The 13,949-nt window shown below is 36.5% G+C and overlaps 1 protein-coding gene across 5 annotated transcripts in view; it reads left to right on the forward strand.

Moving 5' to 3' along the window:
* Positions 1 to 13,949, forward strand: part of LOC124776586 (pumilio homolog 2) — a 592,179-nt gene that overhangs the window by 527,876 nt on the left and 50,354 nt on the right. For all 5 annotated transcript variants that reach the window (XM_047251637.1, XM_047251640.1, XM_047251639.1 and 2 more), the window contains 3 exons: positions 1,508 to 1,604; positions 2,553 to 2,639; positions 9,885 to 10,045. In XM_047251637.1, the coding sequence (XP_047107593.1) occupies positions 1,508 to 1,604; positions 2,553 to 2,639; positions 9,885 to 10,045 (345 nt within the window). The remainder of the gene's footprint in view (positions 1 to 1,507; positions 1,605 to 2,552; positions 2,640 to 9,884; positions 10,046 to 13,949) is intronic.

Raw genomic sequence — 13,949 nt, forward strand, 5'->3', positions numbered from 1 at the left:
TTTCAAAACTCGAGGACACAGTTAAAATCCATTTCCTCGGTCATTGGAGTTTCATCTTGCCTATTTTCTAACATGGTAAACTGTGCTCAATGTGGATCACAGCTAAGAAGAAAAACCAATATTTGATATGAGATGAGATACTAGTGTAAGTGAAGCTGTGAGGATGGGTTGCGAGTCATGCTTGGGTAGCTCTGTCGGTAGACGTGAAGGTCCCGTGTATGAGTCCTGTTCCAGAACACACTTTTAATCTGCCGGGAAGTTTCAGTATTTGAGGATGTTACGGGAATAAGTTTCCTTCAATTGATTGGAAACTAAATTTAACTTTGGTAAGGCTTTGCAATGTTCATGATACAAGAACAATTTTTTACTAATGTTTCGATGATATCACTCTTAAGAATTGTAAATCATATAAATAAATCTGTATGTGTCTAAAGCATTTTAAGTCCATTGTTTTTTATCTATTTGTCTTCTGTTTTGTGGTTAAACTTAATCAAGCCGGTACTCAGCTTTTGCCAGAAGTAAAAATAGGAAAAGAATAAGGAAAAAGAGAGGAGGACTGGGACTAAACTCTCAGAGTTTTAACTTGGGCCAGTATGCACTCGGCTATCTTATGACTACGACAACTGATTCCATTGAAAATGAAGTGAAATGATTACATGGCATTTTTGAGGTGCTAAACTAATATTTTCCACTTTTTGAGGATATCTGTTGGATAGGGACCCATCATGGTAAATGGCTTAAGGGTGAAATACCTGACATTGTACACTACTGGGTGGTTGCTATTAAACTTTCCCTACTTGAGAGGGCCTCCATGAAAAACAAGTGACTGTAGTACAGTGAAACTTTGTGGCAACATTTGTAAGGACACGCAGAAGAGATATATTGAATAAACAGTTAAAAGAAACACATTTTAATTTCCACATATCAAGGTAACGTCTGTTATTTGCATACCATGTTCATGTTCCAGGTAACAAATGATGCTCAACGTGATGACGATCTGCATCCATGACATCTTAGAATCATACTGGAGATTGCTCTGCTGCTGGCTGAAACATTCTCATCCCTCACTATGCTCATCTTCAACCTCCAACATGTGTTAGTGTCCTATTTGTAAAACCCATCGTTCTGGTAACCCCACAGCCAAAGTTACTCAAATACAGTACACAGCCGGGAAAACATTCCGTAGTTGGTTTCATATTGTGCTGCATTTTTAGACAATCTGTTCTAGACCATGGCCATTGTGAGTACATAATTTTGGTGTCCACAAATGTGTTAGCACATCTGATTCAATTGTGTTCAACATATCTTAGCAAATACGTTCTATAAAATGCTTTCATCAGTCACTCTGAGCATAATTGCTTAATGTCATACGTAAGGTGGCATCTAGAACAGGAACACACAATAATAATAATATGGGTAGCACCTAAAATATTACAGTTTAAATTACCGAATGTTGAAGAACAGTGCGTGGTCTTCAAGCTATTAACAGTAATTTATTTATTCACAGCAACTGTTCCGCAGTCAGCAGCAGCAACAAGCTACGCCTCAACAGTTGCTCTTGCAGCAACAACAGTACCTAGCAACACAACAGCAGCAGCAACTTGGTGAGTTTACAGTTTTAATTTAATGTTACTCTGCACTAAACTTTCAGGGTCCTTATTAAAAAGTGTTTAGAAAAATCTTTTCATCTTTTAAAACCAGTTCATAGGAATGAAGTGTACAGCATTCATAGTAAATGTAAGATCTACTGCCTCCTTTTTTATGGTCTATTTGTCATTGGAAAGCTGTTGACTTGTACATATTGTAAACAATTAATTGATTTACTCAGAAACTTAAAGACCAGAAATGCTAACATTTTCAAATTTTCATTTTCCTCATATGTTACTTATATTGTACATATTTTGTGTACCGGTGAAATTGTACATATCCATTTTCAAATTATTTGTTTAGTTACATTTACTTGAAGTAGCATGTTGACTCTATAACAATTGTGCGCACCAGTAACAGTAAGTGTAGAATGTCTTAGCAGTTGCATTACTGAAATTTCACAGATGGTGCTACAGAGTAGTACATGTGAAAGTTCAGTATATATATATATATATATATTATTGATTTCTGCTTTAACCTTCATAAAGTGAGAAATGAGAGACAACTGAGACTGTACTTGGACTGCATAGTTATTAAAAAAAATTAATTAGATGATAAAAATGTAACTCATATACTACGTTACCCTTAAACCACTCATTTAAGACCTAAATATTCTATGCCGGTCTGTAATACACTCCATGTAGGATCACATGACTGCCATAAGAAATCAATTTTTTAAGACATTTAAATGACTACCTAAGTATCAGCCCATGATATTATCAGCCATTTCAGATTTATCAAAGCTCTTTCACTGGTTCAGCTGCCCATATTTTATTTCTGTTTTAAATTTTCAGTTATGGAGCAGTTTTTTTCAGAACACATGTAACAGACTTTGGATCTGAATGCAGAGAGACCTAATGAAAGTGAATGCTATCTTGTAGATCATTTTAAGTGTTTCTTTGCAGGGCTGGCTGCCCCTGCTGCAGCATTTACGAGTGCACCTTATGTGATAAATGCACCCCAAGAGCCTTATGTTGGAACACTTATTGCAGGTGAGGTTTTATTTTCCATGTTATTTGTTTCCTTGTGTTTTAATATTGGAATCTTCAAACAATTCATACATTTCATCATATTAAATAGAAGAGTGAAGGTATAGTCATACATTGTATCATGATACTTGGTGTCATTTTAATTTTTAGTTTGCTTTAAGAGAGAATTTTAATATCCCCCAATGGCAATCACATTTTCGTCAGTATTTTGTATATTATTCAGTTTTTGGTGTTTATGCTTTACACTACAAAAATATCAGTGCCCCTTACTTGTTTTCATTGTATCTTAGAAGGCTTCTTAACAAAAGAAATGTGGCCTAAAATAATATCAGAATGCGTGCTTCTAACAAGAAGTGAATTTTGTTAGAGGACATTCCTTCCTCTTACACAGAAATGTTAGTACTTCAAATCTATAATCTTACAATGAAACTCGTCAACGAACTTGCCAGTTATGAAGTTTGTGGAAAAAAGATTTATATTACCAGTAACAGAAGCTTCATAATACATAATTATTCAAATGGGATTTTAAAAAAGTGTTTTTTTGTAAACCAAGTTTAAAGAAACCAATGTTTCAAAAAACTAAATCCTCGCAGATTAAGAAGATAAAAGTACGTGGATGTTGGGACTGTTCAAATGTAATATATGTTAAGGAACAGAGATGAAACAAAAAATTTTTGTTTCGATGGTAAAAACAAAAGTAGATGTCAACTTTCTTTGTTTACAAGAAATCTGTGATGAAGGCTATGGCGGTTGTTCTGTTTTTGTAGTATTTAAAGACTTTTTTCCTTTTTGAAGTATAGCATCTATACATCCACATGCATTCTGGATTGTAATATTAACTACAAATGAATGGAATTGTTCAGCTATATTATCTAAAGAAGAAACACTGCTGCCAGAACCACCACCACCACCCTTAAGCAGGAGTAAGACATGAAATGGTGGGAAAGATGATGTAACTTACCAAACGAAAGTGTTGGTACGTTGATAGAGACAATAACAAACAAAAACACACACAAAATTCAAGCTTTCGCAACCCACGGTTGCTTCATCAGGAAAGAGGGAAGGAGAGGGAAAGACAAAAGGATGTGGGTTTTAAGGGAGAGGGTAAGGAGTCATTCCAGTCCCGGGAGGGGAAAGACTTACCTTAGGGGGGGAAAAGGGACAGGTATACACTCGCTCGCGTGCGCGCCTAGACACACACACACACACACACACACACACACACACACACACACACACATATTTTTCCCACGTGGAATGTTGTTAAACATTCCACGCGGGAAGAATATATTTAAAAACAAAGATGATGTGACTTACCATACGAAAGCGCTGGCAGGTCGATAGAAAAACAAACAAACACACACATACATACATACACACAAAATTCAAGCTTTTGCAACAAACTGTTGCCCCATCAGGAAAGAGGGAAGGAGAGGGAAAGACGAAAGGATGTGGGTTTTAAGGGAGAGGGTAAGGAGTCATTCCAATCCCGGGAGCGGAAAGACTTACCTTAGGGGGAAAAAAGGACAGGTATAAACTCGCGCGCACACACACACACACACACACACACACACACACACACACACACACACACACACACAAGCATATATTTTTCCCACGAGGAATGTTTCCCTCTTATATATATATATATATATATATATATACACACACACAAACGAAAGCGCTGGCACGTGTGTGTGCGCGTACGGGCGTGGGCGTGTGTGTGTGTGTGTGTGCGCGTGCGTGTGTGAGCGTGCGAGTGTATACCTGTCCTTTTTTCCCCCTAAGGTACGTCTCTCCGCTCCCGGGATTGGAATGACTCCTTACCCTCTCCCTTAAAACCCACATCCTTTCGTATTTCCCTCTCCTTCCATCTTTCCTGATGAGGCAACAGTTTGTTGCGAAAGCTTGAATTTCGTGTGTATGTTTGTGTTTGTTTGTGTGTCTATCGACCTGCCAGCACTTTCGTTTGGTAAGTCACATCATCTGTGTTTTTAAATATATATATTATATTTCATTATGCACTATCTTTAAAAAACAGAATCTTAAACTGTTACATTGAACCACAATACATTTACTTTGGGGACATTTTGTTATACTTCTTAACTAATTGATTTTGCTTGGAAGTGATAGGGATACACACTCGATATGCATTGAACGGTGCATACCACTATTAAGCAACCATGAGTATCATTGTGTGGACTGTAAAACTTCAATTAAAATGAGAATTAATTTGTTTTATGTTCATACAGCTCACAATAAAAATGTAGTAAATTGCTTTGTTTTTTTTACTTAAGATTGCTGTAGTCAGTGCTGTAACCATACATATCTAATAATGCCTTGTACAAAGGAAGCAGTTGTGTCCTGATGATAGGTTATAGTTCATTTGGTGATCACATGAGGCTGCTGTATTCCTGCCAGGTTCCACTAAAATCTCTTGAATTAATGTAGTCCTGGATCTGGTCTCATTCTGCAATATAAGCTGTGTACCAGACTGGGACTCAAGCGTAGATCATCTGTCCTTCTCAGGCAAATGCTATACTGATGAACTGTCCAGGCATGACTCGCTCTTATTGCTTTACCTCCAACAGTACCTGTTTCCTACTTTTGTTGGTTTGCATGTAAGTTTTAATCTTGTGCTATTTGTAATTTGACGTGTACACTTTGGAAGAGGCAATATGTCCTTGTTCACCTTCAGTTATGCTTCAAATACTCTCATTATGTACAAATACTGCTTGTACTTAGCCTTGCTAAATAATTAATATTTTTAGTCTCTTCCCCAGTTTTGAACCTGATACGTAATTTACATCTTGTGTGATAGTGTTGGCACTACTGTCTGTGAGTAACTTCATGAAGTTTTCATCGTCATCACACTTCCTCTTGTAAATACTGTTCTTCTGAATGATCCAGATGAATTGTTCATTCTGCTGTGTCTGTTTTTAAATGTGTTTTTACATTCTTAAGTGCACGAAACAATATCGGATGGTTTCTGTTACTGGCTTATGACTATAAATTTTGTGGTAATGGTGGAGGTGTTAAACTGTGTAATTTTTTGTTGAAATGTATTAGAGAAGACATTTAATTTTCTTTTTTAGTGATTTGTTTCTAATCTTGACATTTTCTTTAATATATTAATTTTAATTTTTCAAGGGATGCCAAAAATCTGGTTTTTGTAACCAATTTTCATACGACAAGAAATCTTAAAACAATGATAAAGATACAAAACAACAAATTTTTGGTTTAAGGGACATGTGGTCTCTGGTGCCTTGTTACAGAGTTATAATTAAATTAAGATATATTTCATTTGTTACCACTTTCGTGAAAATAGCTTTCACATTAGTGATAAAGCCTGTAATATGCAATCTCCAACGTGAACAACACATGTACCGAAGCAAAAGTACTGTGATGTGGCTGGTGGCACAATGGGGACAGCCCAGATGTGTGGTTGTGCCACTCATTCATTGCATTCAGTGAACTCAAACAAAAAAGTTGCACATAAGCCAAGTCTCCGTCAGTAAACATATCAGTAGTGCTGTATATCAGTGTTAATATAATAATAATCTTACTGGGAAAAATAAACCTGATGGAACCAAGCAATATTGAATGCCAGCTTGAGGGCAAAGAGTAAAGTAGGCATTACTGTTGTCGGCAGCAAGTTCCCTAAGTAACTGGAACAAGTCTGCTCCCAAACAAGACGCATGGTGTATACTGTTACCATTCACACTGTTTGACAGATATTTTCAGTGCAGCATAGATAAAAAGATAATTGGAAGTTGGAAGTATAAAGTAAAAGAAATGCAATTACTCTGTAATGAGCCACTGGAGGCCAAGGGTCCCTGATATCAAGATGCTCAGAAAATATCCTGGAAAAAGTTGGAAAATTTTGTCTGTAGAGTCTGGGTTCACCCTGCACACTGACAAAAATCTTAACATTTGAAGGCAAACAAAGTGTCTTTTATGTTCCTCATAAATGCCCATGTAACTTTAATCAAACTGAAAACTGACACATATAACCAAAATATAAATACGGGTTAGTAGTAGTAGTAGTAGTAGTAGTAGTAGTAGTAGTAGTAATTAATAATAATAATAATAATAATAATAATAATAATAATAATAATAATAATAAGTGCCCGTAGCAACATAAAATGGTTGTGGTCACATTGGACCAACATGAGACAGTTACCATATCGTTAGCACACAGGAGTAATTTACTGGTAACTCAGAAATACTGTGGTTAGAACTCCTCTTTGACAAAGTAAATCTTAACAAAACCACCACCTGTCATCATTGTGGATGCACAATCGCATCCCAAATGGGAAATGTGCACCTTTTCTGTTAGTACGCACATTCTGTTTGGTCCATAAGTTGTCAGTAGTATCGAGCATTCACAGTATGGCATTTGTGGAGAAAATCAATGAGAAAAACTACTTTAAAAACTAAAAAAAGACTGTTGCAACAATCTCCTCCATGGAAGGACAGTTTTTTCCTTCGACAGGGGCATATTTGTCCCTTTTTGTGCCATTTCATGGTGCCCCCCCTTACCTTGTGGTATAATGGTGGTGCACCCATGTTTCATTGCAGATCACAGTGCCTAGTGAAAAAAAAATTTCCCCTTCTGTTTCGTAGCCTGTCAGTAGTCATTTGCACACCCCTAGACAATGAAATTTGTGCTTCGTGGTGAAAAAACGAGGCACCTACAGAGACCCTTTATCTAAATCTAAGGTCGTCAGTAGTGACCACTATAGCATTACCATATCTTATTGTGACCTCAGTAGCAATTTTCGCAACAGTCATTCAGTGATCATCTGTAATAAGCTGGCTAGCAGTGTGAATATTCTCTTCAGGCATGTTGGTCCTTGGGCGATGTTGGTGAGCCGCAGTCTCAACTACTTCTTGCCCCCTAAAAAACTGTTTGTGCCATGTGTACACTTCAGTCCTTTTTTGGAATGTTGTCCTTGACCTGTGCCGCAAGTTGTCTTAAAATCTTGCACAGTCGTATGCCCTCTGTTACGAGAAACTTGATTATAATGTATTGCACAACAGATTGCGGTACCTCTTGCTCTGACATTGTTGTTATGACTGGGGAAATGGTACAGCAACATTCTAGTTGTAGAGAACAATCACTGGAAATGAAAACAACAATGATCAGAGATCACTTCACACTAATTTACAAAAGTTCATGAAACAAAAATTCCGGTATGTTTTATTCACCCTCATATAATGTGTCTGTTTAGAGAAATCTGCCTGTAACATTATATGTTGGTAATGTAAAGTCCCTTTTTTTTTATTTATGTTCATGCATTTAAAGAATGCTAATATTCAATAGTGCAGGCTTAAAGTGTTTTGAGGATTGGATTCTTATTAGCTTCATAAAAGAGGGAAATGTAAATTGATTTTTGATTACTAAGAACAGTGTACTGTAAGTCTAAACCTTTCTAAAGAGTAAGTCTTATTTTGTAAATGTCTTCACATAAAATGTTGGCTTTGATATCTTAACTTCTGCAATGAAGTTTCAAGAGTTTGAACCACTTTTAAAGACCAATGGAGCTCACGTAATAATAGATACTGAAAGTTGGCTAAAACCCCAAATCGATAGCACTGAGAATTTTGGAGCAAATCTGAGTGTGTATAAAAAGTGTAGGTTAGCAGAAAATGGAGATGTTTTTTTTTTTTTTTTTTTTTGCCACAAAAAACAAGTAGCACAGATCTGTCAAGATAAAAATTGAAGCTACATGCAACATTGTGTGAGCAAGACTCAGTATTAGGGGTGGGCATAAACTTATAATTGAATATTTCTGTTGACCATTTGGCCTCACCTCTGGTTGTAACTGAAAAATTCTGTCACTAGTACATATATTCTCCTGTTAAACTGTCGTCGTCGGAGGAGATATTAAACACCCAATGAGTGCCTCAGATAGTTACAGTTTTGTAAGTGGTAGGTTTGACAAAGACACATTGCAAAACAATAATACATGTTTTCTTTGAAAATTACTTTGAATAAATAGTTCAAAAGCTCACTGGCAGTGGAAATATATATAATGGCAACAAATAAATCTGAGCTCTTGGACAATGTTCTCATTGAAACTGGTATTAGTGACCGTGAAACAATTGTACCAACAATGTTGCAAAGGTGCATAGGGCAACTAAAACAAGTAAAAAGATTAATTACATTTTCAGTAACCTAGATAGATGTGTCGTATCTCAAAGAGAAACTCCAGACATTTACTTCTGAGCAGAAGCTTGTAGAAGAACTGTATCTCAAGTTTAGTAGAATAATTGACAATGCGCTGGGTGAATACAAGGTATGCCCTGGGTAAATACAAGATATATACTTAGTAGAACAGATTATGACGTCGTGACGAGCGGTACCCTCTATATAGTCATTGTAAAGAAACTTCTGAAGAAACAGTGAATACTGTCCAACAGGTTTAAAACAGGGTGGGGCTGTAGATGGAGAGGTACTAAACGAAACAAGATTATATAAAAAGGGCGACTTGTGAAGCCTTCAACAGCTACTGTAACAGGATCTTATAAAAAGACCGCCAACAAGGCCCAAAGAGATTGTGGTTTTTTTATATATATATATATATATATATATATATATATATATATTATTTTATCAGATGTATCGGGAAACTCATGGGTGATATGGGAACTGAAATTGAAGGTAGTAAAGCAGAAGCAGGAATGCTGGATTCTCCTTTCAAAAGTTTGTTTGCAAAGAAAAAATCTAGGAGTACAGCAACACTTTAATTCTCACACCATTGCATAGATGAATGCTATAGATGTTCCTGTTGGTGGCATTGTGAAACAGCTGAAATCACTAAAATGGAACAAAGCCTGTTTAGTTCTGTTAAATTCAACTCTCTTGGTGGCATCTCGTATTGTCTTGTACCTGGTCAGGTCAACCTGTCCAGCATAAACTAAACTTTGTTGGTAACTGTATTTATGTGCACCTACCTGGAACACGATGACCTTGTTGTTCAGATAACTTAGAAACTAAGCATTTGATTGCAGGAGCCAGAAAGAAGTGGGTAAATAATTGTGCACATTTTTAGTCTTCTGTAAGTGTGACTAGTTGTTTAGTAATTTTCCATCGATTTTCTGCTATTTAATGCAAATTTCTGTTATATATGCTCTGTTTTGGAAGATTGGTGATTGTTAATAATGGTGAATCCATTATGACACAAGGTAATGTTCTTCATATATCTGTTTATATGTTGAGTCCTATTGTATTTTATTTAACAGGGCCAACAGTTGTGCCCCAATATTACGGGGTTGCTCCTTGGGGCGTCTACCCCGCAAACTTAATCCAGCAAGGTGCAGCAGCTGCAGCAGCTCAACAGAGGCGTCCACTCACCCCTTCATCGGCAGGAGAGCTACCCTCCACAACGACAAATCTCACACAGGTATTTTGTTTGAGCAGCTGCTGCCACATTCAGCAAGTTAAGGTCTCAATATAGAAAGTTATTACAGATATAATTTAAAGTAGAATGAATTTTAGATACAGAAGAAACTCCATGTGGTGATTTTATGACAGGAAAGAATTTTTAAATACAGGATGTGTTGTGCTTACTGTAGTTACATCATGTTTCATGAATAAACTGAAGACCCAATAAGTAAGACTAGCTATTTTCTTGCAGTTTATGCCTTAATCACTTTTTGTGAGAGTGGTGGGTTAAATTCAGCAGCTTCTTGAATAAATGTTTGTGAACAGTCACCTCTACCATTGCTGAAATATCTTTATCTAAAACACAGGCTTATGTGAAAGTAGCATGTAATATGAGACAAACATCACCGTAACAAGCAGTTTCCACAGGGCTGAGGGTAATTTCCGATGAGGAAATGTGTGTGAGTACATGGTTGCTTCAACAATTTCAGTAACCCCCCCCAGAAAATTTTGCAGTTCTATGTTACATACATAGAAAACAGTACATTCTAGAATGGCTTTATAATTCAGTAATTCAGTGACTGACACCAGCAACAGTAAGATAATTACTTGAATAGTTAATTGAAATAAAGCAAATTTGAATGACAGTATGAAGGAAGGTAACTGGGAATAAATTTTTATGAGAAATGAGCAAACTCGAGTTTTTTACGTACTGGATCCCTGTATGTATAAAGTTTTTCTGGAATAAGTTTTACAGGAATGAACCATCAGTGCTACCTCAGACGACTCAGAGGTACTATCCCATATATCTTGCTGAGAGAAACCATTATTTTCGCTAGCTGTTTGGAGTCTCTTGTGAAGAACAAAAGATGTTTCTTATTGTTTATGCACACCATGTCCTTTACTGTTGAAGAATGAACATGAGTGCGGCAATTGGGTTTTTCTCCAAATGTTGAAAACAATAATAGAAACATTCGAAATGATGAAGGTATATGTTGACACCTATTTGATATGCAAACAATTGTGTAAGAACAGTACATAGCGATTTTAAGAGATAAGATTGTCATTAGACAGTTAATCAGGGAGTGGGTATTGTTGCACAAGCAACACAGACAAGCATACGCAGAACCAATGTTTAACATGTTGAAGCATAATAAATTAGTTTTAGTGCAGATTATATTGTCTCTCTTCGTGAATGAGATATTTGAAAAATTTATTTTCCATTTTCTCAGTCTGTAAATAAAATTTCGTGGAAAGATCAGCGGTTGCTCCCAATTTCCTATTATACGTCAACAGTGGTGTTGAGACATGATGCTTAAAGTACGGTCCAGACAAAAAAAAGCTAAGTCATTGAACAGACAAGAAAAGCCAATAAAGGTCAGAAATTTTATGTAACAAAAAGGCTCATTGCAATCTTCACTTGGCAAAGCATCATTTACAGGGAACCTTTCTCAGAATGATTTGTTACTGGCAACTGTTACAAATATATGGAAAATTTTAAACTGGAGTTAATCAATTCAGCTTTTGCTTTGATACCCTCAATTTTACATACAACCAGAATTTCTTTGGGTTCTGTGAAATATCACTTGACAATGTTCTGCCGTGGTAGTCATCAACTGCATCACTCATTGCTCTCTTGACAGCGAAACGTGTTTCATTCAGCATCTTTCTATCTACACTCTGTTTTACTCCTGTTATGTTGTAATATCTGTTTCTTTAGAAGTTTCTTTACAGTAAGTGTATACCATGGAGGTTCCCTCCAATTATGATCTGTTCTACTGGGTACATATCTATCCAGTACATGGTCAATTACTCTTTTAAACTTGTGCCAGAGTTCCTCTACATGCTCCTGCCCTGTGTTGAAAGTTTCAAGTTCCTCATTGAGATATGACATTAATGATTTTTTATCTAATTTACTGAATATAGATATCTTTCTGCTTGTTTTAGTTGTCCTTTCTAGTTTGGTAATAATTGTTCCACCGCATCGCGGTCAACGATACCAGTTTCGATGTGGACATACTCAAAGAGGTCAGGTCTGTTTTTTGCCATTAGATCCCATACATTTCCAACATGAGTGGGGTTGCAAACTATCTATTGTTGGTAGTTTTCAGAGAAAGCGTTTACTGAAAGTTTCACAGGACATTTTATTATGCCCACTACTAACAAAACTGTAATTTTCCCAGTTTATTGTTGGATGGTTAAAGTTTCTACTGGTGATTACAGCATGATTGGGGAACTGAGGTTTTCTCTAAAGTTTTTGATTACATCAGGAGATATATCCTAGTTTGTACACATTTTATGTATGTATTTATTGTTTCTGTAATGTGGCTGACATTTCCGATGGTGTTGAACTGAATGGTAAAAGGACAAACAAATATATATAAAATGTGAGAGAGCTATTTACTAACCTCGTAGTTACAAACTGTAATACTGAACTTTCAAAGAGACACACAATAACTTAACCAAAAAATTCTTTTTTTCTGTGTATATTGTTTATCTACGAATTCGCAAAAGTAAGTAAAGCATTTAGCTTCTCTGGTGTGCCACCAGTCTTATTGGCAGGGAACCCTTTAAATCCCCCATCCGAATCCCACATTCGGTCTTCGTGACAATCATATAACTTCGATGATGAGTAGTCACTTGGCCACAGTCGCGTAATCTTGGCACAGGTTGTTGTTGTCCTGGGACCTATGTGCTTATCACCTTCTCAGCACACACCATAGGTATCTCGCCGGCTTTAATGTTGGTCCAGTTTGTGTTTGTTTCATTGCCACCAGGTCACCAACTTTGTACTTGGGGGCTTTCTTCCAGCAAAAGTTGAAGCTAGTGTGGTTTTCGTCTTGCACCATGCTGATTTGTTGCTTAGCATATTCCTTCTGTTTACTGTCTCTCTCTTCAAATGAATCAATAATTTATTGTAATAGTAATTTTGTGATGTGAAGATGAGTTTGTGTGTGCATCTTAACTCCTGTCAAAAGTTTAAATGGTGTTCTCCCAATACTTCTATGGTATGATGAGTTTATGGCACATTCAACTGATGGTACCACCTTATACCATTCATTTGGGCTTTCAATGCTAAGCTTAGCAATGGTTTCAGCCAAAAAAGGACTGATCTTCTCAGTTTGTCTGTTGGCTCTAGGAAGTCGTGTTGTTAAAATGTGTTCAGTTACATCTGTAATGCAGTATTCCATGAAAGCAAGCCTCTCTATCAGTAATTACCTGGAATGAATTCCCAAAAGGGACAGAAGAAACCTTTCCTTCCTGATTTCTTATTCACAGTTAAACATTTCACACAATTGGAGGTAACACTTTGACATTTGGCAGTCACATCTGGTATATAATATTCTTTTTACTTCCTCTTCAGTTTGCCTTACTGCGTAATGACCTTCCTCATGCACCAACTTGATGATTTCACATTGAATAGTGCATGGAACCACCAAGGTGTCTCTTCAGACATATAACTTGAAAAGAATTCCATTTGTCATTGAAAAGTTGTCCTACGGCTGTTCTTTGCGAATACTCTTGATTACTGCCTAATATCATCTTTCTCTTTAGCTTTTTTGATTGTGGCTATTAAGATATGTGCGAAACCAGACAGTACGTTCTCACAGCAACTTAAGGCATGTATGTGTTTCGTCCTAGAATCAATCGGTCTTCGATGGTGTAAGAACACTCTTCCAAGACAAAGCTCAACTTGATATTCTTGGTGATAAGTCCTTTTTATCGATAGTGTTTTGGAATGCAGTGCAGCCTGTTGAAACGAAACTAGTAATTACATCTGGAATTGCCTTAAGACATTAACAATAGCTAAAACTTCAAGCTCATAACTACGGAATTTTTCCTCTTGAGGTGTTTTTTTCCTATTAAGGTGTTTTTTTCCTTACTTGTAAGCAAAACTGGCTGCAACTTATCTTCTTATCTTA

This window comes from Schistocerca piceifrons, chromosome 2 (genome assembly GCF_021461385.2).
Source record: "Schistocerca piceifrons isolate TAMUIC-IGC-003096 chromosome 2, iqSchPice1.1, whole genome shotgun sequence".
Classification (NCBI taxonomy): Eukaryota; Metazoa; Arthropoda; class Insecta; order Orthoptera; family Acrididae; genus Schistocerca; species Schistocerca piceifrons.